The sequence below is a fragment of the Bactrocera dorsalis genome, chromosome 2 (genome assembly GCF_023373825.1).
Source record: "Bactrocera dorsalis isolate Fly_Bdor chromosome 2, ASM2337382v1, whole genome shotgun sequence".
NCBI lineage: Eukaryota > Metazoa > Arthropoda > Insecta > Diptera > Tephritidae > Bactrocera > Bactrocera dorsalis.
Window position 1 is genome coordinate 8918402 of NC_064304.1, and position 23309 is coordinate 8941710.

General features: G+C 36.9%; 1 protein-coding gene and 1 long non-coding RNA gene across 3 annotated transcripts in view; both read right to left on the reverse strand.

Moving 5' to 3' along the window:
• Positions 1-21569, reverse strand: part of LOC105233745 (uncharacterized) — a 38618-nt gene extending 17049 nt beyond the window's left edge. Inside the window, exons 1-14 of the mRNA XM_049448992.1 lie at positions 21182-21569; positions 20722-21092; positions 20510-20657; positions 20176-20440; positions 19927-20097; positions 19661-19758; positions 18755-19191; positions 18576-18661; positions 18379-18506; positions 16370-16647; positions 16019-16294; positions 15588-15955; positions 12042-12481; positions 7569-7939 (exon numbers count right to left, since the gene is read on the reverse strand). Coding sequence (XP_049304949.1) covers positions 7569-7939; positions 12042-12481; positions 15588-15955; positions 16019-16294; positions 16370-16647; positions 18379-18506; positions 18576-18661; positions 18755-19191; positions 19661-19758; positions 19927-20097; positions 20176-20440; positions 20510-20657; positions 20722-21092; positions 21182-21460 — 3716 coding nt within the window. The 5' untranslated portion in view covers positions 21461-21569. The remainder of the gene's footprint in view (positions 1-7568; positions 7940-12041; positions 12482-15587; positions 15956-16018; positions 16295-16369; positions 16648-18378; positions 18507-18575; positions 18662-18754; positions 19192-19660; positions 19759-19926; positions 20098-20175; positions 20441-20509; positions 20658-20721; positions 21093-21181) is intronic.
• On the reverse strand, positions 4968-6143 carry LOC125776298 (uncharacterized). 2 transcript variants are annotated; one of them, XR_007421615.1, is made up of 2 exons: positions 5516-6143; positions 4968-5118 (listed from the first exon to the last, which is right to left on the reverse strand). It is a non-coding gene; the product is annotated as an uncharacterized LOC125776298 (long non-coding RNA). The 2 variants fall into 2 exon arrangements; XR_007421616.1 differs by having other exon boundaries at positions 5486-6143.
• Positions 21570-23309: the final 1740 nt, after the last annotated feature.

Genomic DNA, 23309 nt, shown 5'->3' on the forward strand with positions numbered 1-23309 from the left:
AACTTGTCACAAACGAGAAAAAAAGCTGTTTTCATGAAGAAAATAATTTTTGTTTTTGTAAAATTATACAAATATACAGATAGAAATATATGAATGTTTTTAAAGCAATGCCATATGAGAAGATGTGTGGTATATTATTTGCATTAAAAATGCGTCGCTATATCATTATTTAACGTAATAAAAGTGAAAATTTTCGCTGCGAAAAATGACTCGTGTTCTTAACGCTCCATTAACCTCAAACGAAAACAAAGTGACAGAAAAAAAGACAAGCATAACCTTAAAATTATCATTTCAACATTTTTTAAGCTTTTTTCAGTATATAATTTTTTGGTTTTTGTGTTTTTTTTTTGATACTTAAAATCGTCTGCTCTTAATAAAATTATCAATAATAACTTACAGAAAAAAGTTCTCAGTTTAAAAGCAAGGTTCAGTGCACGGAGAGATTTTTGTTTATTTTTTCTTGCTGCAAGAAATATTGACGGGTCAATTTATGACCATTTAAATGCAGTTTTTTGTTAACACACAAAAATATTTGTTCATATGTTATTTATATGCGGGAATAATTTGTTTTTGTTTTTTGTTAATTGCAAAACAGCTCATTAATATTTGTGGCATTGCTCGCTTGCCTCAATTATTCACCGCTAAATTGGCAAATACTGGATTGAGTTATGTGACTATGCGGACATACAAACGAGTTGATTTTTTGCACTGCCAAAAGTAATAAAATAAAATAGATGTACATACATATCGACACACACAAAAATTCATGGCATTTAAAATTGTGCAAATACGTTCATTTGTCGATCTGTTACTATCGTAATTTCCACAAAGCCTTATCCAGAGCTTAAAGCCAACGCCAAATCGTGGGGAAATGCTGTAAGCAAATTTTGTGCGCGTAATGTGCCGTTATGACTTTTTCCACTTTTTTATTATCTCGAAGTTAATTAGAAAGTCAATGAGAAGCGCGCAGATGTTGGCTGGCTTAATAACTTCGGTTTAATAGGTTGTTCATAGTTGTGAAATGGGCGATAAACACATACATGTAAACATACTTGTAAATGTACTCACAAGTATGTGCAAATTATTGTGGTTATATAGGGTGTTTTTTGGAGGCAAAAAATTTTTCTAGAAGGATAGCTGTCAAAACAAGGTGTCTTGTTTGAAAACTGCGCAGATTATACTCCAGAACAACGTTTAAAATTAGATGAAATTTATTTCTGAGGGCTTATATGCTTACAGAAATAGTTATTGCCTAGTCTCTGTTCCGATGATGTATTTCGAATGATAATAAATACTCCCACTAAATTTGAAGTTTCTGTGTTTTTTCTTAAAAAAAAGTAGAGTACCTCGAATGGATCACCCTTTATAGAAGCTTTCATATCAAAATAATTAATTAAACACTCTCCATTTTCTAAATTTAAACCCTTCAATGCTTTTCATGGGAGTCAAAATTTTAAGTAAGCATCGAGCATCTAATGAAGAGGCAATGCGATTAACTCGTCAAAATAAACCATTTAACTAAATTTGCTCAATTCATGCTCTCCGTTTCAAGCTTATTTTTACATTCTTGGGATGGGAAATGTACTGACCCAACCGCAAGACAAAATCATTTTAGACCATTAAAGCGTAAAAAGAAATAAAATTTTTACATTAAACTTTTCTAAGCTGTCGACAGCTTTCTTTTCCAACGAACTAAGGCAGCGCTTGCTAGGTAGCCACACAAAAATGTAAACAATGTAATGACAACGGTTATAATTTACAATGAAATGGTGTCACTTTTTCTCTAACCCACATACGCAGAAGACTATCTTCCCATTTTAAAATTTGTATTTTCTATTTTTTTGGGCATTATTCGTATTTATTATAAACAGTTTCGAGTATTAGTAGTTAAATATATGTTACTTGTTGTTTTTGCTATTTTTTTTGTTTTTGTTATTTTTTTATTAAGCCCAAAGCGTCCTAAATTTCTTGTGGCACAGCGTACGCAAGCTGCATGCAATATGAGCCAAGTAAAGCAGCGTTGTGTGTGTGTGCGTGAGTTGTGGTGGCGATGAAAAATGAGCATTAAAGCGTCTCATAAGCTGCCAGCCACATGACGGAAACCAGTTTCACAGCGCACATTCGAAGTGACCACCACCTCACGCGGCGGAGTTCAGCAACTTCAACATTTTCATGCTTACACCGGCCTTAGCGGGCGCAAACATCAACAGCAACAGCACCTCACCGGCCATCACCTGCGCACTTTTCCGAAAGAAAGTGATAAGTTAGCGAGCATAGTGCGACCGCTTTACTACGTCGCGGCTAGCAGTTTCGTTTCATTGCATTTTACTACAATTTGTTGCTATTGTTGTTGTTGTGGTTGTCGCTCAAGTGGGCTTTTCTACACTCTCCACTTGGCCGCGCGCGTCTTTGATTCATTTTTGTGCGCTTAATAATTGAATGCAAATTTTCTTACAATGCGCGGGTATGTACTCGGTATTTAGTATATGGTATATAAATCCCGTTTGTCGGGTTGATCGGTTGTTGAATTGTTGATTGTCTAGCTGCTGTTGGCGTAGGTAAGTCATGCGTTGGCTTTGTTTATTTATGTGTGGCGGTAATTGTGACGAAGGTGTGTGCAGTGTGTGGGATGAATGCGCAATAATATTGTGTACAAATACAGTATTGTGCGAAATACTGGGTGCACGTAAAAGTTTGTATTTCATTTATAAATTAAAAAGGTTTTTAGTTTTAGAGCAAACTTTTTTGAAAGAGCGAAAGCAGTTAACAAGGAGGCTCATCAAAATTATGTTAAAAATTACCTTAGATTAATATTAGTTTTGATTCTGAATAAAATAATTGTAGAACTGGGTGTTTCTGTCAGTGAATATATTGTATGTTAAGCTTAAATTAATTATAATCCCAAATTAAAAAATATTTTAAGTGGTATTATTATTTTGGACACATGTGTACGCCATCCAAAATGAGCAATCTTTCGATTTGCATACAATTATTTATGTGAGCATCAACCAAGGCACACTTTAATCCCGGATTTTAATCGCACTCCATACTGAAGACATTCCAAATCGATTCCTCAACCCGATAATATCTAGCTTTCTTTTCATAATGAGCGGAGAGTGTCTAAGCGACAGCAATTTTAAAAGTGTTTATCTACAACTCCACACTTTGACTTAAGAGGGGCATCTCAACCACATTAGAAACTAAGATTGCAAAGAGAAGTTGGCTTCCTATGACTCAAAGGCTTATATAATATTATATTTCTGATACGAAAATTCATCAGCCGTTAAACGGATCTTAGGGCCTTGAATTTTCAGCCTATATTTAGAATATATGCGTTACACTCAAAACTTAAAAGTTGTGATCGTAATTCACAGGTTCCAGGTGCGGTTCGAAGGATCTTGAATTTATAGAAGCGTATCAATTGTTTTTAATATTAAGCTAAATTTCTATAAACTTCTCAACCAAAGTTAGAAAAACAAGTGAAATTGAGGTAAGAATTCTATTAGAAACTAAGATTGCAAAGAGAAGTTGGCTTCCTACGACGCTTCACCTCAGAAAGAAAATGTTTTCAAGAATACTAGAAATCACAAACTTTTGGCCAAAGTCAGAAAAACAACTAAAATCGAAGAAAGAAATAAAAAAAATTAACTCCTTACTTCAGAAAGAAAATGTTTTCAAAAATATTGAAGATTACAAATCTATAACCAACGTCAGAAAAGCAACTAAAATCAAGGAAAAAAGTCAAAAAATCAACCCTTAACATCAGAAAGAATTTTTTTCCAAGAATATTGAAGATCATAAACTTATGACCAAAGTAAAAAAAACAACAAAAATCGAGTAAAGAAGACGAAAAATTATCCTTAACCTCAGAAAGAATTTTCTTCCAATACTGAAAATCACAAACTTATGACCAAAGTAAAAAAAAAAACAACTAAAATCGAGGAAAAGAGTCGAAAAATTAAGTCTTCACCTCAGAAAGAAATTTTTTCCAAAAATATTGAAGATCACTAACTTCATCCTGCAATCCCTTGGCCTGATAAAAATTTTGTTTGAAACTGATTATCAAAAATTATTCTTGAACGGCGAGCTTCAACCCTCAAAACATATACAAAATATTTATAACTATTTATCTAACTTTTTTTTTTTAAATAAAACGGTACTTTCAGCTGAAAAAATACTCCAGGCATTTTATTCAAAAGGTAAAAATCGGTAGTAGGACAATAGCGGTTTTAGATTAGATGATAAAAATCTAGAAAGTTAACTCTGTTAAAGAAGAAGCAGCGAAGCAGCAACTAATTTCACCGATTTTTTCAAAAAAAGTATAATTTGTAAAAATTTGTTCCGTTATGTCAAAATCTATAATACTCAGCATACAATTTATCATCCAATAAAGCTTTCCTAAATCAATTAAGAGAGACTTAATTTATGAAAAGTTCCTCCCATCCCTCTATCATCCATATAACGGTGCATTACACACACAGTACGTCCATACAAATTGATTCATGCCTCATCGTACTGGTACGTCTTCTGTACGTAACCTCAACCGCTGATGACTCAAAGAATTGTAATTGTAATTCGGCTTGTTTGTGGGCGTTTTTGGCACACAAGCTCATCAAGCACACCAATCACGACATTTTCACACACATCATTCAACTTGTGTAAGAGCTACATATGGTAAATAGTTAAAATGTAGATATGTATGCATGAATATGTACGAAAAATGATAATGGCAGCGACTAGAACTTATTCAATCGAGTGATGAATAGAACTTGTCTGCTGCTGGTACGAGTTTTTTTGCTGGCGTTAATATTGTTATTGCTGTTGTTGTTATTATTGTTGAAATCATGAACTAATTTCGCGCTAATGCGGTTGCACACTTCGTCGCCGCCGCATTCTTCGCTGGCTAAGCTTGATTTGTTACACTTTAACAGACTTTTTTCAACACCTTTTGTTATTGTATTGTATTGTTTTCGTGCAGTTGTTGTTGCAAAACAGTGATATGATTAATAGCAACTTTTTTATGATATTATTATTGTCTTTTTTGCTTTCTTTTTCGTATTCTTTTAAGCTCGTAATTCAGGTTTTCCAAGTCAACGGCGCACAGGCAGCGCTAAAAACCTTTCTCCAACAACAACACAAGCAAAAATATCAAAATAAAATGTAATAACAAAACATTTGCCAACTGTTTTTGTTGGTACTTTCTCGGAGTGGCTCGAAGAATTGCACAAATTTGGCGATGAAATCGCTTTTAAATTTAATTATATTTTTTCACGAAACTTTTTCTGCCTTTCAAAACCATTTTTGTAGCCAATAGCACGCGCACACGAAATATTGATTTCTATTTAATTTTTTTTTTTTTAAATGTCAGCGTTAAAAATCGTGTATTAAAAGGCGTGAATAACTGCGCTGCGTGATATCTAGTCCGTCAATTTGTCAGCTGCGATCAGTGACACCTCACGTCAGCGCCTCGTATGCAATCGCTTACTATTAACTCTTGTTTTGCTTTTATATTTACATAGTCACTATGCGTCGTCGTGGTTTTAATACGAGCCGTTAGTTTACTAGTTAATCCTCCGCTTTTTCGTTCAACGTGCGCGCAGCTCACACAACCGGCGCGCTCAAATTCACGTACTCAACTGTCGGAGCCGCTGTTGATGATGCGGATTCTAAGCGGTCTTCCAAAGCGAGGCAGTCAACCAGCCGCCGCGCGCTCTGCCAATGCCGTTGAGCTGAACTTAGCGATGCAAGTTGCTGTTGCAAAAAGCAGTAAAAAAGCTGGTCTTTGACATTTTAAGCTTGAATGGTTGTTGCTTGGCTATTATGTTCGTCGATTGTTATTGGAGATTGGAAGAGTTAGAGTGAAAAAAGAAAAAAGGTAAACAAGATAGACTTGCATTTATTTGCGGAGAGCGTTTCAGTTGGCAGGCTGAGCGCAATGCTGAGCTTACGCGCTAATTTCTTACTCTCTGCGTTGCAGTTGGTAGCAAGTTTGGAGATATTGGCAGATAAGGAAGTGGCTATAAAGACGCATAAAGCCGAGCCGAACGCATTTTTTCATTTAAGCAACACGCGTATTTACGCTCAGTTCGTCTTTGAGGGTCCACTCTTAGTGTCTTGCTCGCTGTAAGTACTACTTTTGGGTTCCAAGTCCTCTCAATGCCATCTTCAGAATATTTTAGCTTACAAATCCCTTTTTTTGCGGTTTCTCACACTCATCTCAGTTGCATTGCGATCCTACTACTTAGGGAAAGCTTTGATATGCTAGTCTTGATCATTTTTAAGATAATAGAGAATTGTGTATATCCACTTTGTTGGAGAATTGGAATTAGTCATAACTCCGCTGAGATTGCCAATGTATTTTTAAGATAGTAATACCTTCTTGTATTAAATTTCTCCATGCCTTCTGATTATTGTCTTTATTTGATGCCAATCTTTTCGAAGCGTTCAATTCAAAGAATTCATATTTATCTATCATCAGAGGAACTAATACTCTCGAGACGAAGCAGTATTTCCATTAAGTCTGATTTGAGGTGTTTCGAGGGATTCTATGAGAAACTTATGGTAGTACAGGGTTTGTCCGAAAGTAATAGGACTCGATTATAAAAAAAAATGATTGAACCAATCTTTACAATTCTTTAAAATCTTTCAAAATAGGTTTCTTCTGCGTCGATGCAGCGCTGCCAGCACGATTTCCAAGCATTGAAGGCGTCACGGAGGACATTCTCCGGAATAGCCTTGAGAGCCGAGATGTATGCTGCCTGGAACCCCCCTGTCGTCTAAAATCCTTTCCTTTCACCGGCCTTTTCAGACAAGGAGGGCTGTAGGGCGGCTGCGGAAGAGTTGGTAGGCCGGCCTTGGTTAGGTAGCTGTTCACAAGAAAGGCGGTGTGAGCCGGGGCGCTGTCGTGCTGAAACTTGCAATCGGCTGCGATGTTTTGTCGGACCCGATAGAAACAAATTCATGGTGGACGATGCCTTTGATGTCAAAAAGACGATGAGCATCGTTTTCACTTTGGATTTGCTCATTCTGCCGGTCTTCATCAGCGACCTCTTCTCGACCCTCCAAAAAGGCTTGCTGACACCGAAACACATCACTTATTGCTAAAGCAACATCTGGGTAAGCCTGCTTGATCATATCAAACGTCTCTGTCGCAGATTTACAGAGTTTCACACAGAGTTTAATCGCATACCTCTGCTCTAACGAACACTGCATTTTCTAAACGTTCAAACTCTAAAACGAAGAAGATAGGCGAAGAAGCCCCAGTTATACAAAGTCTAACGTTCCAATCCTACCCTCGATTTTTTAAATGAAATTTATTGCTAGAGGAAGTGGATGGATCCCATAACTCGAAAGCGAAAGTCCTATCAAAAGCTGAATATTTTAGGCTTTTTTGTAATGACAGTTAAGACATTTCAATTTCAAAACCTTTACCGGCATTCAAACTACCTTATATTTTCTGTTTTAAAGTTTTAGTTTTCGAAAATTTATTGCGTATTAAGAATAAATACCACTTATATAGTGCACATAAAATAGTAATTATAAATTTCATATATGTATTTATGACTCACCTGTCTGCATTTGTTTCATCCTTGTAAGTACTTGAGTACATGCCACTTAAGCCACTCAATTGGCAGGTGAAATCAATATTAACCACATATGGTGTGCCCGTACGCAACAGCTCCTCCAATTCGATGATGAGTAGTTCACGTTCCTCACTCAAGGTAAACGCCTTCACACGAATGCGCATATATGCCATTACATTGAGAATTGTTATACCGCCGATCTCCAGATCCTTCGCGTGCAACACAACCAAATTTGTGGGCACATCAATTTCGATTTGTACGGTCACGGAACCTTCGCAGGTGTTCGTTTCGTAATTCGGATGCCAATAAATACGATACTTGACTGGACGAATATCGGTTGGCAGACGATAAATAATCTAAATGAAGGCGGTAAATATTAAAATAATATTTGAGTCCAAAGAAATCCTTCTACATTGCAGTCAGTATTTGAGTCTAACATTCACGGTGGAAGAAGAAAAAATCCTGTATACCCACTACCGCTAGACAAATATGTTAAATTCTTATTAATTATCTTATATTTATCGTGTTTTTCTGCGATGTCTAATTCTAGGATTTTTGCTTTATCACCATGTTACTTTTGTATAAAAACAACTATAAGCTCATAGATACATATCTACATGTACTATGTAACTAATATTTTATCTACTTAAGTAGCGGCGGAAATGATTTTATGGATAATTTGTTTAGTTGCCCGCAGTAGTCGTAAACCATTTGAAATTCAGCAATAAAAAAGATAAGAGCTTTAAACAAAATAATTACTTTAAAAGGTGAAAGGGGAAATGTGTGGTAGGGTAAAGTATAAACTTGGTTATGCAATAAACATTTCTGTTGGAGATATGGCACTGCTGTGTTTAGAAGAATTTAAAAACAGAAAATTAGAGACGCAAAAATGCCTCAGGTTTCGACTGTGATATCAAGCGATTCTTACCTTTAGAAGATATACCTTTTTTTACTCTTTATCTGAGATAAGAAGAGTCTTAATGATTATTTTCATTTTACGATCTTCATCACTGATTGAGTTTTGTATCCATTGTACGGACTTGTAGCGTTATTTGAGAAATAGTTGTGGATGCAACCTTGCAAGCAGAGTTATCCCGTATCATACCCATATAAATGTTTTGATAATGTCTATAATGTCTATATAATTTATGGGTCGTACCTCTTTTCTGTTAAGTGTAAATTATTAAAATATCCAATCATTGTGGGACTTGAACTAAGTTAGTACTTTCTCGAGATGTGATCACTAATGTTAAACTAAAAAGATGATGTTTGTCGATATCCAATTTAATTCAACTCAAGCAAAGATTTTTTTCTAGATCAGCTAGGATAGTATGAATTTTCAGCTAGTTGGAAGCAGTGAATTTTTTAGTACATGTTTATCCTATCATTCATATAACGGCTGATCCAAGTAGAGGTACTTGAGAATGTATTTCTCGCGCTTCGCTCAACTTATGGTCAACATAATCGGCTTACTATGCGTACTATTTGCAACACCTTTACTCATCTTGAGACCCAACATTCTTTGTTGGATTATATTCGACCGCGTAGATCACGTCCAGCACGCAGTGAACCAAATATGCATTTTAAGTCGAGATCTTAAATTGAAAGCATATAAAATACAGCTTGAGCAAGAACTGAAACCGCTCGACATTCCCAAGCGACATCACTTCGCTCTATGGGCTTTTGAAAGGTTCCAAAAAGATCCGACATTTTCGAGCCAAATATTGTTCAGCGATGAGGCCCATTTCTGGCTCAATGTATAGGTAAACAAGCAAACGGACGAAGAGTAACCTAAAGAGATTCTAGAGCTGCAATTTCATCCAGAAAAAAAACGGTTTAGTGTGGTTTGTGGGCCAGTGGAAACATCGGTCCATATTTCTTCAAAAATGAGGCAGGTGAAAACGTAACCGTTAATGGTGCCCCTTATTCCCCATGATAACCGACTATTTGATGCCTGAAATTGAAGGTCGTGATCTCGGCCACATTTGGTTTCAACAAGACGGCGCTACTTTCTTTATTGAGAGAACACTTCGGTGAGGAGATAATTTCACGTTTTAGGTCGGTTGTTTGTGCACCACGATCGTGGACATCACACCGTTAGACTTTTCTCTATGGGGATATGTAAAGTCTAAAGTCTAAGCGGACAATCCCGCTTCAATTCAGGCCTTGGAGCAAAACATCACGCGTGTCGCTCACCAGTTACGAGTCTTCTGGCATTAATATATCACCCCTTATATAATGCGACCCAGTGGACATGGTCTTAGCTCGATTTTGCGAACCACCTCTGAAATATTTCAATTTTATCCGCCTATAAAAATCTTTGCTAAATATTAGACAAAAATGCTAATTCCGTTATATGAGAAGCACACATGATTATACGAGTAATCCGATATTCGTAGAATTCAAACACTTTTTTTAATTTTTTTGTTTGCCCGATTTTACTGATACTAATTAATTAAACACAAAATGTGAGTATATTGATGTTGAATTTTGTTCGAAGTGGCTTAGTAGTTTAAGGTTCATTATACACGTTTGGAAAATTATTACTCAATAATTTGTTAGTCACATTTTGTCTCATTAACTAGCTATAGTTGAAGCCGTTGTTACTGTTGGCGTCGTGCTGGTTGTTTCCTTGCTTAAGGATTCTATAAACGATTGCAAAACTTCCAATTTATCTTCGCACTCCTTCAACTTCTCGTTTGTATTGCCGTCATCAACCGCTACAACGACTAAAACAACAATCAGAACGGTTGCTGTTAGGCCTAAAGCAATGGCAACCGTACGAGCAGTCAATTTATCTGTAAAATGTTTATATTTTCAATTAAATCTGGACAAATTAACTACTTAAGCTCATACCCAGAATTTTCGAAAACATCTCAACTGTCGAAACAGAAAACCGTGGCGGCGAAATGAACGTTATAAGCGATTTGTCACTTCTAAGTAAATAAATCGCTAATTAGCGCACCGCTTATCCGTCAATTATTTCTAATCGATACAGTTTTTGATATTATACGCGCGTTCTAACAAAATATTTGATAAATATATGCATATCATACTATGTTATATACACACATAAGGATATCTAACGCTTTTTAAATACAAAGAAGTACCGCTTATCTTTATAGCGTGCGGCAATAACTGTTAACTTTGATAAATACCACCGATCGCCTGTCGTGCGTTTGTTTTGTATCCACATTAGCTTATCTAATAGCATTGCATTATAATTTCGATCTTGACCAAGAAAGTTTATCAAAATTACTTTATGACGGCTATTATCAACAAATCGATGTTGTTTTTTTTCAATTTGACTAATCACGATTTAAGTTTTTTAGGCATTATTAATTCGATATCCACTGACGTATTAGCTGAATATAGTTTTTTTTTGTTTTGGATATGCTTTATGAATGGACTTTAATTACTTTTTTATCAAATGATAAGTTACTGTTAAGTTCATGGGTTTTTCCATGATAGTTAAATGAAAAAAAACTATGGTGAATTTTTAGGTATTATTCAGTCAAAACAGTTAGTATCCCGATCACAACTGTGTAGGCTTAATCAGGCTGTTTTTATGCTGATTACCCTCGCGATTAAATGTGAATCATAAAAAAGGATCGATTTAACTTGCCTTTAGTACGAACTTTCTGTGATCCAGCATTAAACCCAATTTCTAACTCAAATATTTCTGAACAAATTATGGCATGATAGGTAAAGATCGGTAGTTAATGAGTGCATATCGTTGCCTAAGATGCAATATAACATATCATCACTTTTCACAAGAAAGGGTATAATAGCAACCACTAATATTGAAATATTGATATTTGAGTTTTGGTTATAGAATGGTTATAAACTGATTATAGAATGGTTATATACTGGTTATAAAATGGTTATATACTGGTTATAAAATGGCTATGTACTGGTTACCCTACAAAATTGAAAGAAAATTAGAGTTTTCGCTATAAAATGGTTATTATATCTGACAACGATTTTCAATTCTTTTTGATAATACGTTGTTTTGCATTTTTAGTTGACGATATGGAATGAAATTAAGCATTTCTAAATATCCTTGATAGCAAAATGTTAATAGTGATTAACAAGAAGTCTATTTTCATCATAATAAGTTTTAACCTTCACGGATTTTACAGAGTATTTCTAACTTCTCTATGCCATCGAAAAAAGTAAGCAGACTTCCTTCATATTTGGCTTCTGAATACTTCTAACAATATTAGTTTATATTTCGGAACTCAAAAATAACACCTTTGTCATTTAGTGGGCGCTCAAAGAACCATCAAAATCTGAATGCGGTTCTCTAAGTCAATATCAAACGCTTTTAAGCTCTATCAACTAATAATGAAAATTTAATTTTCCAAGCAGCAATTTCAAGAACTTCATTCACATTGTCTTAAAACTATTTCAACACCAAAAAGGGCATACTTTAATAATAAAAAAATGTATACATACCTCTTCGGGATTTGGCAGTCCAGGTGGTAGTGTTGGATAATTGGGATTCGAGGTTACGGCAGTCGACTCTGTACTCGGCACAGTCATGGTGGGAATTACAGCACCGTGTGTGGTACGTGTGGTTTGCGTGGAAGTCTCTGTCGGTGTTGGAACAGTGACTGTCGTTGGACTGGTTGGATCCGTTGGATTGCCAGGCTGAGCAGTAGTTTGTGTTGGATTGTTTGGTGCTGCAGTCGTAAGCGTTGTTAGCGTTGTAGGCGTCGTAAGCGTCGTAGGCGTTGTGGGCAGTGTAGTGGGTAGCGTGGTTGCGTCTAATTTATCTAAAGCATCTTGTAATTCATCTTCTAAGTCCGCCTTCTGTACGGCCAGAACAATGGTTGAGACCATGAAAGCCGTTGTGGCAAGTGCAAGGCATATTGCAATAACTTTAGCTGTCAGCACTGAAAATTATAATTACATAATATTTATCGAATTCGAGTTTAACTATTTTCTATTGTTATTGTATGGATGAAAACGTTATCCTTTCTAATACTCACGCGCCATGTTGTGCTGCTGCTTTCGTGATTTACGGAAAAAACTTGTTTTAACAAAACTTATGGACTTGTTCGTAAGAGTGGTCCTTACGAACTAATTAATGTATTTCACTTGGGCTCTGAGGTTGGGTCATTTTACATATCTACTATCCAATTTTATCGCTTTTAGTATGTCATTTATATATGATAAAAGCATTTTATTTTAAGCGATATGATATACGAAATTTTTAATTGCGGGTAGTTTTATTAATTTTTATTACTCCAATAACCGATATAATCGGTTTTTATCATTTAAATAGTCTACAAACGCGGACGTGTGACTTTCAAAGACTTTTGTATGCACTTTATGGTATATTACTGTTTGGAGAACCCTAGAAGCTTGGACTTCTGGTTGAACTTCCATTTATTTACTCCTGCTTTTGATTAAGATGTTTTCCTTTTGTATTTTTTTTTTTATTTTGTTTTGTAAATTGTTTAATTACTGAATCACGCCCCAATATACAAGCTTCTTATTTCACTTTATTTGATTTTACGGCAGAAGAAGAAAAAAAAGAGCGAAGAAAATGATAAGGGAAGCTTCAAATTTGTATAAGACAAAAAATATTCCATTGAGGGCTTCATTAGATCCAAAAAAAAAATTCAATGAGCATTAATATTTTGCCTCCTTTGCCTCTCAAATTTGTATATCAAAGAGCGTTTCTTCGGTTGTTTTACTTGGACTAACGAAAAAACTGTTTTTGCTCTCGGAACCTGCTTCTAATAGTGCTAAAGGTTGTTGTAGCGGTTTAACGTTTCGTAGTTAGTATAATTTTCTGTTTATCTATCCGAGCTCCGAAAAATAAATCAAATAACCCAAGGATTTCTCTCCTTGCTCCTAACAATGTGACCCTAATCAACGAAGGCTTTCTGTAGTGAATAGTATTTTATGACATAAGGAGAGCGGATCTCAGATCTATGAGAAAAACATATTGTCTTACATTTTGTGAGATTCAATGGAAAATCATTTCTATCACAAAAAGCAACCAAATTATTTAAGTCTGTTTAAACAGACACCTTTCATTAATTGAAATATATGTTTTAAAAAGCTTTACTTCATCGGTATGTAATAAAATATTTGAGAATTCTATGATAGAAAAAATATCGTTAATAAGTAACAAGAACAGAATCGAGCCAAGAGGACTGCATTGCGGAACAGCTGAAGAGACATTAATTGAATATGAAAGAGTATCCTCAAATATCACTCGTTGTGTTCTAATGTAAAGATAAGAAGATACCCAGAAAAAATCTCTACTAGGAGTTTCTCCATTTGGTTAGTTATAGTGTTCTAGCGGTGTTTTTATTTCTCAGCATCGCAACCAACCGGCCGGTTACTTTAATTCGCTTTCATGCTTATTTTGAATAAATAAAATCGCAATTTTCCTACAAATACCTCAATTTGCATTTTTCGCACATAACATAATAAAATTCTTGTTCACGACTGACAAGGTTATTCGTGTATTCTCTAATCGAATGCTATGAGTTAAACGAGCTGCAGGTGGTTAGTATGTAATGTGAGACACAACCATCATTCTAAGAATATATAAGAAGCATAGCATAGTTTTAGGCACTAGCCCACTGCTGTGGGCACAGGGTGTTGTAATTTGGTATAGACACTTAAAAACTTGCATACAACAATATATCTGCTAGCTAAAACTTGACTTTGTCCGGTGATTACGGCACGATATTGGTTGAAAATTTGGTGAAAAACTCACGATGAATCAATGTAAAATGTGCACCGTGGCATATCGTGGTGCAAAACACAAGAGTTGTCGGCCCGGTCTCGTTTAATGATTATCTTCGTGCAAACGATGCATAACACTCTAATACTTGTAGTATGTTGACAGTTTGGCCGGTCGAAAGGAATTCGGAGTGCATCACACCTCGATAATCAAAGAAAAGTGACAACATAACTTTGATTTTTAACCTTCTTTGATATGGTTTTTTTCGGCTTCAGCTCATCCAGGATATTCGACCGATTGATCTTCTGGATCATAAGCATAGATCCAAGACTCATCATCAGTAATAATACGTTTAATTACATCCTGGTAGTCAGAAAGCATTATTTCACAGACATTAACGTGAAGCTGTTTTTCGACAAAAATTAGTGGTTTTGCTTTTAATTTTCTTAGGCCCAAATGGTTTTCACTGTTCCTACCGATATTTCAGCGAAACCAGTAAGATTTCTGACTGTTAATCGTCGATAATCAAGCACCAATTGCTTTATTTTTTATTGACGTGCTGATCATCAATTGATGTTGATGGCCGACCTGGATCGTCAACGCGATCTCGACCCTATTTGAATAATTCCGGCAAAAAAAAAACACTTGGTCGAGACCAACAATTACCATCGAAGGTCTTTTCCAACATTCTGAACATTTCGGCTCCAGATTGGTTTCGTTTGGTTTCGCCAAGAATTTTCGGGTCGGTCGATTGATCACCGAGATCGTGTGATATCACACCGTTAGACCTTTCCTGTGGGGATATGTAAAGTCTAAAGTGACTGATGAGGACAATCCCGCTTCGATCCAGGCCTTGGAGCAAAACATAATACGTGTCTTACGCCAGTTGCCAATCGAAATGCTCGAACGAGTAATCGAAACTTGGACTTTACGGAAGGAGAATTTGAAGTTTCCGTTTTTTTTAAGTAGGGAAGCGTGCAATGGATCACCCTTCATATACTTAGTAGCTGGATTTATTGAAATAATCTCTCATTTCTCAATTAAATCTGCAACAAACGTATTCTGAAAATTTTACTTACGATTTTTTTAAATCGATAACTCACCTATCAAAGATTGATTAATCGATTAACATAAAATTCGAAAAATCATCAACTTTAAAGCAATAATTGAACGAAAAAATATACATAATTTGTAACAACCTTTGCTATTTAGTTTATACAATTCTAAAAAGTCCGCCTTTTACAGTTCAAAAACATTCTCCATAAAAAACCAAATTATGAAACCTTTATTTACTTATGCTGAGTTTTTCTCTAACCACGCTGCAATATTGGCTTTGTTGTTCGCCAACCATGCAATGTTGTTCTTAACGGTTTCCTGCGCACGCACACGCGCCGCAGCGCCCGCACCGGCTTCCGGATATTTAGCGAAGAATTGTTGCATCTCCTCCAACTTCGTTTGTGTATCGAAACGCGCGGTTATCGATGGTATCATGCTGCCCAAATAGCGTTCATTCAAACCGAAACGGTCCACCAGATCCGGCCAATGTTCGCGCACATAATCCCAGACAATGGGTTCACCCACCGGATTAGCAGCAATATATTGTATGCAAGTAAAGTAATCTTGACCACGCACATTGTTCTCATCCCAAGCGAGATTAATGTAACTGAGAAGTAGATTATTTATAGGTCAAATATTTGAAAAAGTTTGAGAGCGAGTGTTGACCTACTTGCCCAGTATCCATGGCACTTGTACAGCCGACAGACCGTACATTAGTTTCGATTTCTCACTGGCATCCGCTTCGCTTACGAAAAGATTCCACATGGTTTGCCAAGCACTTTCATTAGCACCAAAGGCGCCATAATAGTAGATAGTTTCACGTATATCCGGATGTGGGCGGGTGTCAGGATTTGCCAGCCAAGCGTTGAAGCGTACACTCGCTTCATTTAGACAATCGTCAAGACCGAGCGAACAGGCGGCTGAGAGAATCGTGACACGTAAGCGGCTAGCAAAGAATTGAAAGAAGTAAAATATTATAATTTAATCGATATTTTTGTAATAGTGTGTTTATAAAGCATACTTCTGTAAATGATCTTCGCCCACCGTCCACGTAACGCTCTCATAAATTGGCTTGATCAATTCGCGTGCATATTGCTTGTAATTGCCAAACACCTCTGTAAACATCAGCAGACGTTTAAGTGAGGTAAGCTTCGATGCAGCCACACTCCAAGGTACATAATCCACCTCCTTAGCTAGGTATGCAGTCATATCGAGCGCTGTATCATAGGAGAGTTGAGTGGCGTCGGCTAGCGAGAAAGCATCGTTGAGGAGACCCGCACGATCGCCAACTGAGAATTTCTGAAAATTGTAGAGACATAGTGAATCATATCGCATCTAGACATACTATCACCACGATTGTGTGTTCGGATTAATCATCTTATGAGAGAGAATAGCAGCTCTATTTACAAATTTGAATAGATGTTCTCTCAATAAATTAAGAAAGTTCTATATGACCCCCTGTTGGCTTATAGTTACTTCTCACTTACTGCGTAATAACTTATCATTTTGGGTGAGCTTATTTATTAAATAGTACCAGATCGCGTTGACGCAAAATATTGTAACGGCTAAAGGCCGAGCAAAGAGATCAGGCGCCTAATCCCTGAAAGATAATAGAATGGTAATCCAACGGTCGGACAGCAGCATGTTTCCTCGGCCTACCGTTGGATAACGTCGATGACAACTGATGTTTAGGGTTAGCAGGGCATGCAAAGAGATGGCTAGTGTCTTGCGGGGACTCATTGCACGCTGTACATATACTTGACATATCGGGATCTATTCTGGATAAGTATGAGTTTAACCTGCTACAATATCCAGAACAAAGTTGCGCAAGGGTCACTTTGGTTTCTCGCGGCAACTCGGGCTCTTCGCTTTCAATGGGTCGTGGTTTGACTCTAAGTACACCATTCACTGAGAGGGCGCCAGTGAAGGTGTTAATGGTCCCACTGTGAATGGCGGTTAGCGCATGTCTGAAGTTGGTTGCGTCCGAAGTCTGGTTGGAGTATTGTTTTATGTAGTCGACTTGCTTGAGAAAGGAGCTCTTGATGCTCCTAGATGGCGGTTCCGATCCAAGTAGGTGACTTCAGGGATGATTTCTGCTAAAGTTCCCTAAAAGATACTGCTTGGAGAGGAGTTCATTGTGCATCTTAACTGGGAGCATACTAGTCTCGCTATGCAGGTGGGACACATCAAGAGGCATCCTGTCGTAGTCCGCAGTGCAGTGTTCGACTATGCTTGCAACTTCTCCGTCTGCGTTTCACTGTTTCCAGGCGACCATATTGGTGCTACATAGTTAAGAACCGGTCGGTCGATTGCCTTGTATATTGCCAACAACGTGTCTTTGTCTTTTCCCCATGTGCTGGCAGTTAGCGACTTGAAAATTTTGTTGCGACTCTGTACTTTGGCAAGAATCGCGGTCGTAAAGCGAGTGAGGAAGCATAGGCTGTTGAAAGTCACACCTAAAATCTTAGGATTATTGCCAGTCGGAATCTTAACGCCATCGACTGCCTTATTAAGGCCAAGTCTATACTCCTTCATTAATATTGGTCGCTGTGGACTTAGTGGGAGAGAGTATTACATTCCGTGCAGCGAGGAAAGGAGAAAGGTCGAAGAGATAGCTGTTTACGTTTACGTTTGAGCTCATGCCATCGATCTCATTTCCCGACGTCATTTTCATGCCATTATCAGCGTACAAGGTGATAGATATTCGCTTTGGCGGTTGCGGGAGTTTCGAGATGTAGTAGAGATTAAAGTATGGATCTCAGAAATCTGTATAGACCCTCACTGATATGAGACATTTTCTGGAATTATCTGACAGTAACACTATTAAGTAATCGCATACATAAAACATATAGAATAGCCTAGGCTTTTCACTGAATCTTTCGCAGTTGAATAACTGCACTCAAACTTTGAATGACGCTTTCTAACTTTACGGAGATCTCGCAAATACACTTTAAAAAGATTTTTTGTTAATTTTTTCTCCTACCAAACGATAGTACATATTGCAAATATTTTTATCAAAAGCAAACTTACAGTTGGATCCTCTATTAGTTGATTCGCCAAGTTTTCCCACAAAGCTGCTGGATAGTTGACACGATAATAACCGTTCTGATCGTAATTGAATTTAATCCATTGTGGCGCTGTGCTCAGTTCAATGATTACTACAAGAAAAGTATTTATGAAATATTACCAATAGGTGAACTTTATTTAGCTTGAAAGAAACGACTTACACTCCGATTCATTGTAGTAGAACCACGCTCTGTTAACGTCAGTAAGAGTATTCGTCTTGTAAGTAATTGGAATAGACCAGGTGTAACTGTGATAAAATAAATTAATAATGCAATTAAAGCATTACATAATAACTATTATATTTTTGTTTCATAACTAAATTTTTATGATCTATACATACTTGAAAGGCGAATCATTATAGACGCCTTCGTAGTCATCGGGATTGGAGAAGAAGCGTTTCTGTGTCAATTTGTATTGGGCAGCGCTTAATTGTTCTACCTCCACCACCGGCAAACCCATTTGTTCTGTCCAGGTGTTCATAATTGATTTCACATCGAAACCCAAATTCAATTTTTCAATTTCTGTTAAAAAGTTATCGGTCACCGCATTCTTATATTTGTACTCATTCAAGTAATTCGTAACAGCCTTTTGGAAATTATCTGGTTCAATGAAATCCTCCAACATACGTATTAACGAGGCACCCTTCGAGTAGGTGATGGTATCGAATATTTCCGTGATTTGATCGGGATTCGCTACAGTTTGTATAATGGGATGTGCACCGAGTGTGGCATCCAATGTGAGTACAGGATGAAGAGTGCCAGTAATGAATTGATCGCGCTAGAATTACAAAAGAAATTTTATTTTGACACTACGTCGGCCTTCTAACAGTACATACTCCCGTAAGAGGTTTTTAAATGAGCTCACTACATATATGCACCACCCTGTAAATTTGTTTTAATGTCGCACACTTTAAAATTGGTCGTTTGTTAAGATTATTTACGCTTGTTAATAATATTTTCTAAAAAAACACTTCTGATGTTACTCTTCAGTTCGTTTCAGTAGAGCTTCTTCAAAGTAAACAATTTAATTTGGTGATATTAAATCTTTTTGTTACTGTTTTCTTAAAGAATTTTGATTATTTTTACTTATATTATTCCATTTCAGTATACCGTTATCCTGGCTGTAAATTTTGTGAAAACTAGTTTCGCCTTAACTTCATTTATTAGGAAATTTCATATCAGTCACTTGATTTTAGTTTAATTTCTAATTAAGTATTTCAATCTATCCAGTGTTTTAGTGCGCTTACCATTTTCCATTCAGGGAACTTCGCCTCAACGCCCTTATCTTCAATGTAGCTCGCAAAACCCTCATTAAGCCATAAATCGTTCCACCAATCCATAGTAACTGTAAATATATTAGAATATTCAAAAACGATAAGATTTTAACAAACCAACAAATTATTGGGTCATAATGGCAAAGTGATTATGAAATAAAGAAATTTATGAAATAAGACTTTAATACTATACAATAACAATGAGTTAATAACTAAAGATGATAATAAAAAAAAAATACCTAAATTTCCAAACCACATATGCGCGAACTCATGGGCGATAACGCTGGCAACACGTTGTTTATTCACGGTCGAGCTCACAGCCGCGTCGTAGAGCAACGAGGTTTCACGATATGTCACCAGACCCCAATGCTCCATAGCGCCGGAGACAAAATCCGGTATAGCGGCCATGTCTAGAGCCGAGGAAAAGTAAATAGTATTAGTAATATTTAAAATATATATATTTCTTAATTAAGCGCTGAAATACGCACCCAGCTTTGGTAGTGGATATTCCACTTGGAAATACTGTATATAATATTCGATCACGGTTTTGCCAACATCCAAGGCGAAATCGACTTTATCCAGCTGCTCGGGTGTTGCAAAGGCACGTAATGTGAATGGATTGCCAATGCCGTTAGTATCGATAATCGCCGATTTAAATTTGAAGTCGGAAACAATGAAGCATGCCAGGTATGTGCTCATCGGTACGCTGCGGTTGAAGTAAACCTCCGTATATTTACCTTGGTAAGATTCGCCCTAAATGACGTAGCGTAACAGGGATGCATGTAAGTACTTTTAGAATCAAACTGCGTGCGAAAAACTTACCGCAATATCCATATTGGAGAGCGCGTGGTAATCACCCTCCGAGGGATATACCAAAGTCACATCGAAAGTCGCCTTCATGGCGGGTTCATCGAAGCAGGGGAAAGCGAGACGCGCATATGTGGGCTCAAACTTAGATGTGGCTATATATCTATGAAGCAATTTTCGAAATTGATTACAAAAACGTACAAATATTTCAATACGCGCATACTTACTTTCGCGTATTATCCGCCTTAAGATACGAGGAACTGTAGAGTCCAACAATTTTACCAGCCATAGTGCCCTCAAACAGTATGCCAACATAGAAGGCACGTTCAGCCGGCAACTCCTCGCTCAATTCGATAACCAGGAATTCACGCACCAAGTCCAGGTAATAGTTCTTTACATAGACAGTTGGATTATTTGTGCTCGACAAATACACATTGTTGATCACCAGTTTGCTTGAATGCAATACGATTTTGTCAATACTTCTGGTGGTGTTCACGCGTATGAGCATTTGGCCGGTAAAGTTGCCCGTCTCGATATCCGGATGCAGATAAAGATTATAGTTGATGGGAAAAACGCTGTCGGGCAGTCTATAGTCGATCTAGACAAGCATATAGCACGCACACATACACAAATGCAATGAAATTACAAACTCAAAAGTAATCATAATCATTACAATTATGGACTTACAATTTCCGGCGCCGTTGTTGTAGTATCAGGTAATGAGGTTGTTGTAGTTACAGCGGGTGTAGTTGTAGTTGGTGTTGTTGCTGGCTGACTGCTTGTACTCGCTGTGGTGGGAGTAACAGCTGTAGTTGTTGTAGTGGTGGTGGTGGTGAGGGAGTCTTTCAGCGCATCCAGCTCATCCTGCAAATTCGCCTTCTGCACGGCCAAAACGATCGTGGACGTCGTGAAAGCGACAAGGGCTAGGCCCAAGCATATCGCTACCAATTTGGTCGTAATAATCATGTTTGTACGGCACTATCCTTGTTGGCTACACCAGTTTAATTAAGGTAAATACTTGTTAACTTCTCTTCGCACAACCTTCACTTACGGCTGCTTAGCCGTAACTGTATCTTGTTTGAGAGCAATTGCGCTTACGCCCAGACACATGTCCGTAAGTACGTCTGCTGTTATCGCCACACTATTGCATTTTATCAAGACAGCATACTTAATCTAATCACTGATTTTATAAGAGTAGGACCGTATATATTTGTAGGTATCTACACATGTGTAGTAGCAATATGTTGCTATATAAAAATACGCGAAAATAAGATGAATACGTCGAAGCTAATTTATTACGAAAACCTGCATAATATCGCGTATCTGTCGTAAATATTTCTAAATAGCTGATAACAGTTAATTTTCGTTATTGAAAATCCCTCTATAGAGTTATTAATGAGCCCTACTATGTAGTTGTTAAACTGCTAATCTATTTGTATATCAGCTGTCTTTTTTGTAGAACAACGGTTTATAGGCATATACAAGTATAACAGTATCTTGTTATCATTTATTTCATCTATATATCATTTATTAACCAATATCATCTAATAAACCATTAAAGATAGTAGTATCACATTAATTATTACCGTTTGTGGAAGTTCGTGCTGGTTTCCTAATTTATTTGATACAGAAGTAGTGCAAACTGTTATGATTACTGTTTTCAAGACAACTGCTACTAAATTTATAAACAATAACTTAACTATAGTTGTTCGCAAACAATGAATTTTTCACAGTTCACGCTTCGCACTTAAAGTGGCACTCCGCTCTAATTTCCTGTCAAGGCGTAGTATAAGAGCGGTCCGATAAGTAGTTAGCGTCATCGCGTGCCACCCTTACGCGAGAAGAGAAATATAATTATTTTTCCTACCGCAAATAAAGGATAAACCATTTCGAAGTTCCCTACTTTTTTAAAGAAAAAACACAGAAACTTCAAATTTAATGGAGAATATAATTGGTATCATTCGAAAGGAACATTTTTTGAAGATAATCTCTTTAAAATTTTGGCCGCGGCCAAGTCTCATTCAGTTTAATTTTCGATGACTCGTTCGAGTATGTCGATTGGTAACTGTAAATGACACGTGTGATGTTTTGCTTCAAGGCCTGAATCGAAGCGGGATTGTTGACATAGACTTTAGATTTTACATATCCCCACAGGAAAAAATCTAACGATGCAATATTACATGATCTTGAAGGCCAATCGACTAATCCAAAACTTAAAATTGTCTGCTCACCGAAATGTTCTCTCAATAAATCCATTGATTGATGACATGTGTTGGAAGTGGCGCCGGCTTGTTTAAGCCAAATGTCGCCGAAATCACGAGCTTCAATTTCAATCATAAAATAGAGGGTTATCATGACAGTCGCTATTGACGATTACTTTTTCACCGGCGTCATTTTAAAAGAAATATGGGCCGATGATTCCAGCAGCCCACAAACCTTCTTTTATGAAATGGTAGCTTTTGAATCTCTTCAGGTTGCTCTTCGCCCCAAATACTTATTTAGACGCCTCATCTCTGAACAAAATTTGACTCGAAAAGGTTTCTCTCTTCTTAGAATTTTTCAAGAGTCCATAGAGCGAAGAAATGTTGCTTGGCATACTCACGGATTTTCAAAAATAAGGAATAGTGAGTTCGTTATGATTGTGCCTTTGGACTGGAAAGCGGGCAATGCAATCAAAAAGTGTGTGGATCCCTAATACCTACGTTAACTACCCTCAAGTAAGTTTCAACGTAGTCGTACCTCGGTTTTTGATTTGCTCCGAAAACGTAGATCGCCAATTAAAAGTGTGTGAAATAGCGGAGACAATTAGCTGCTG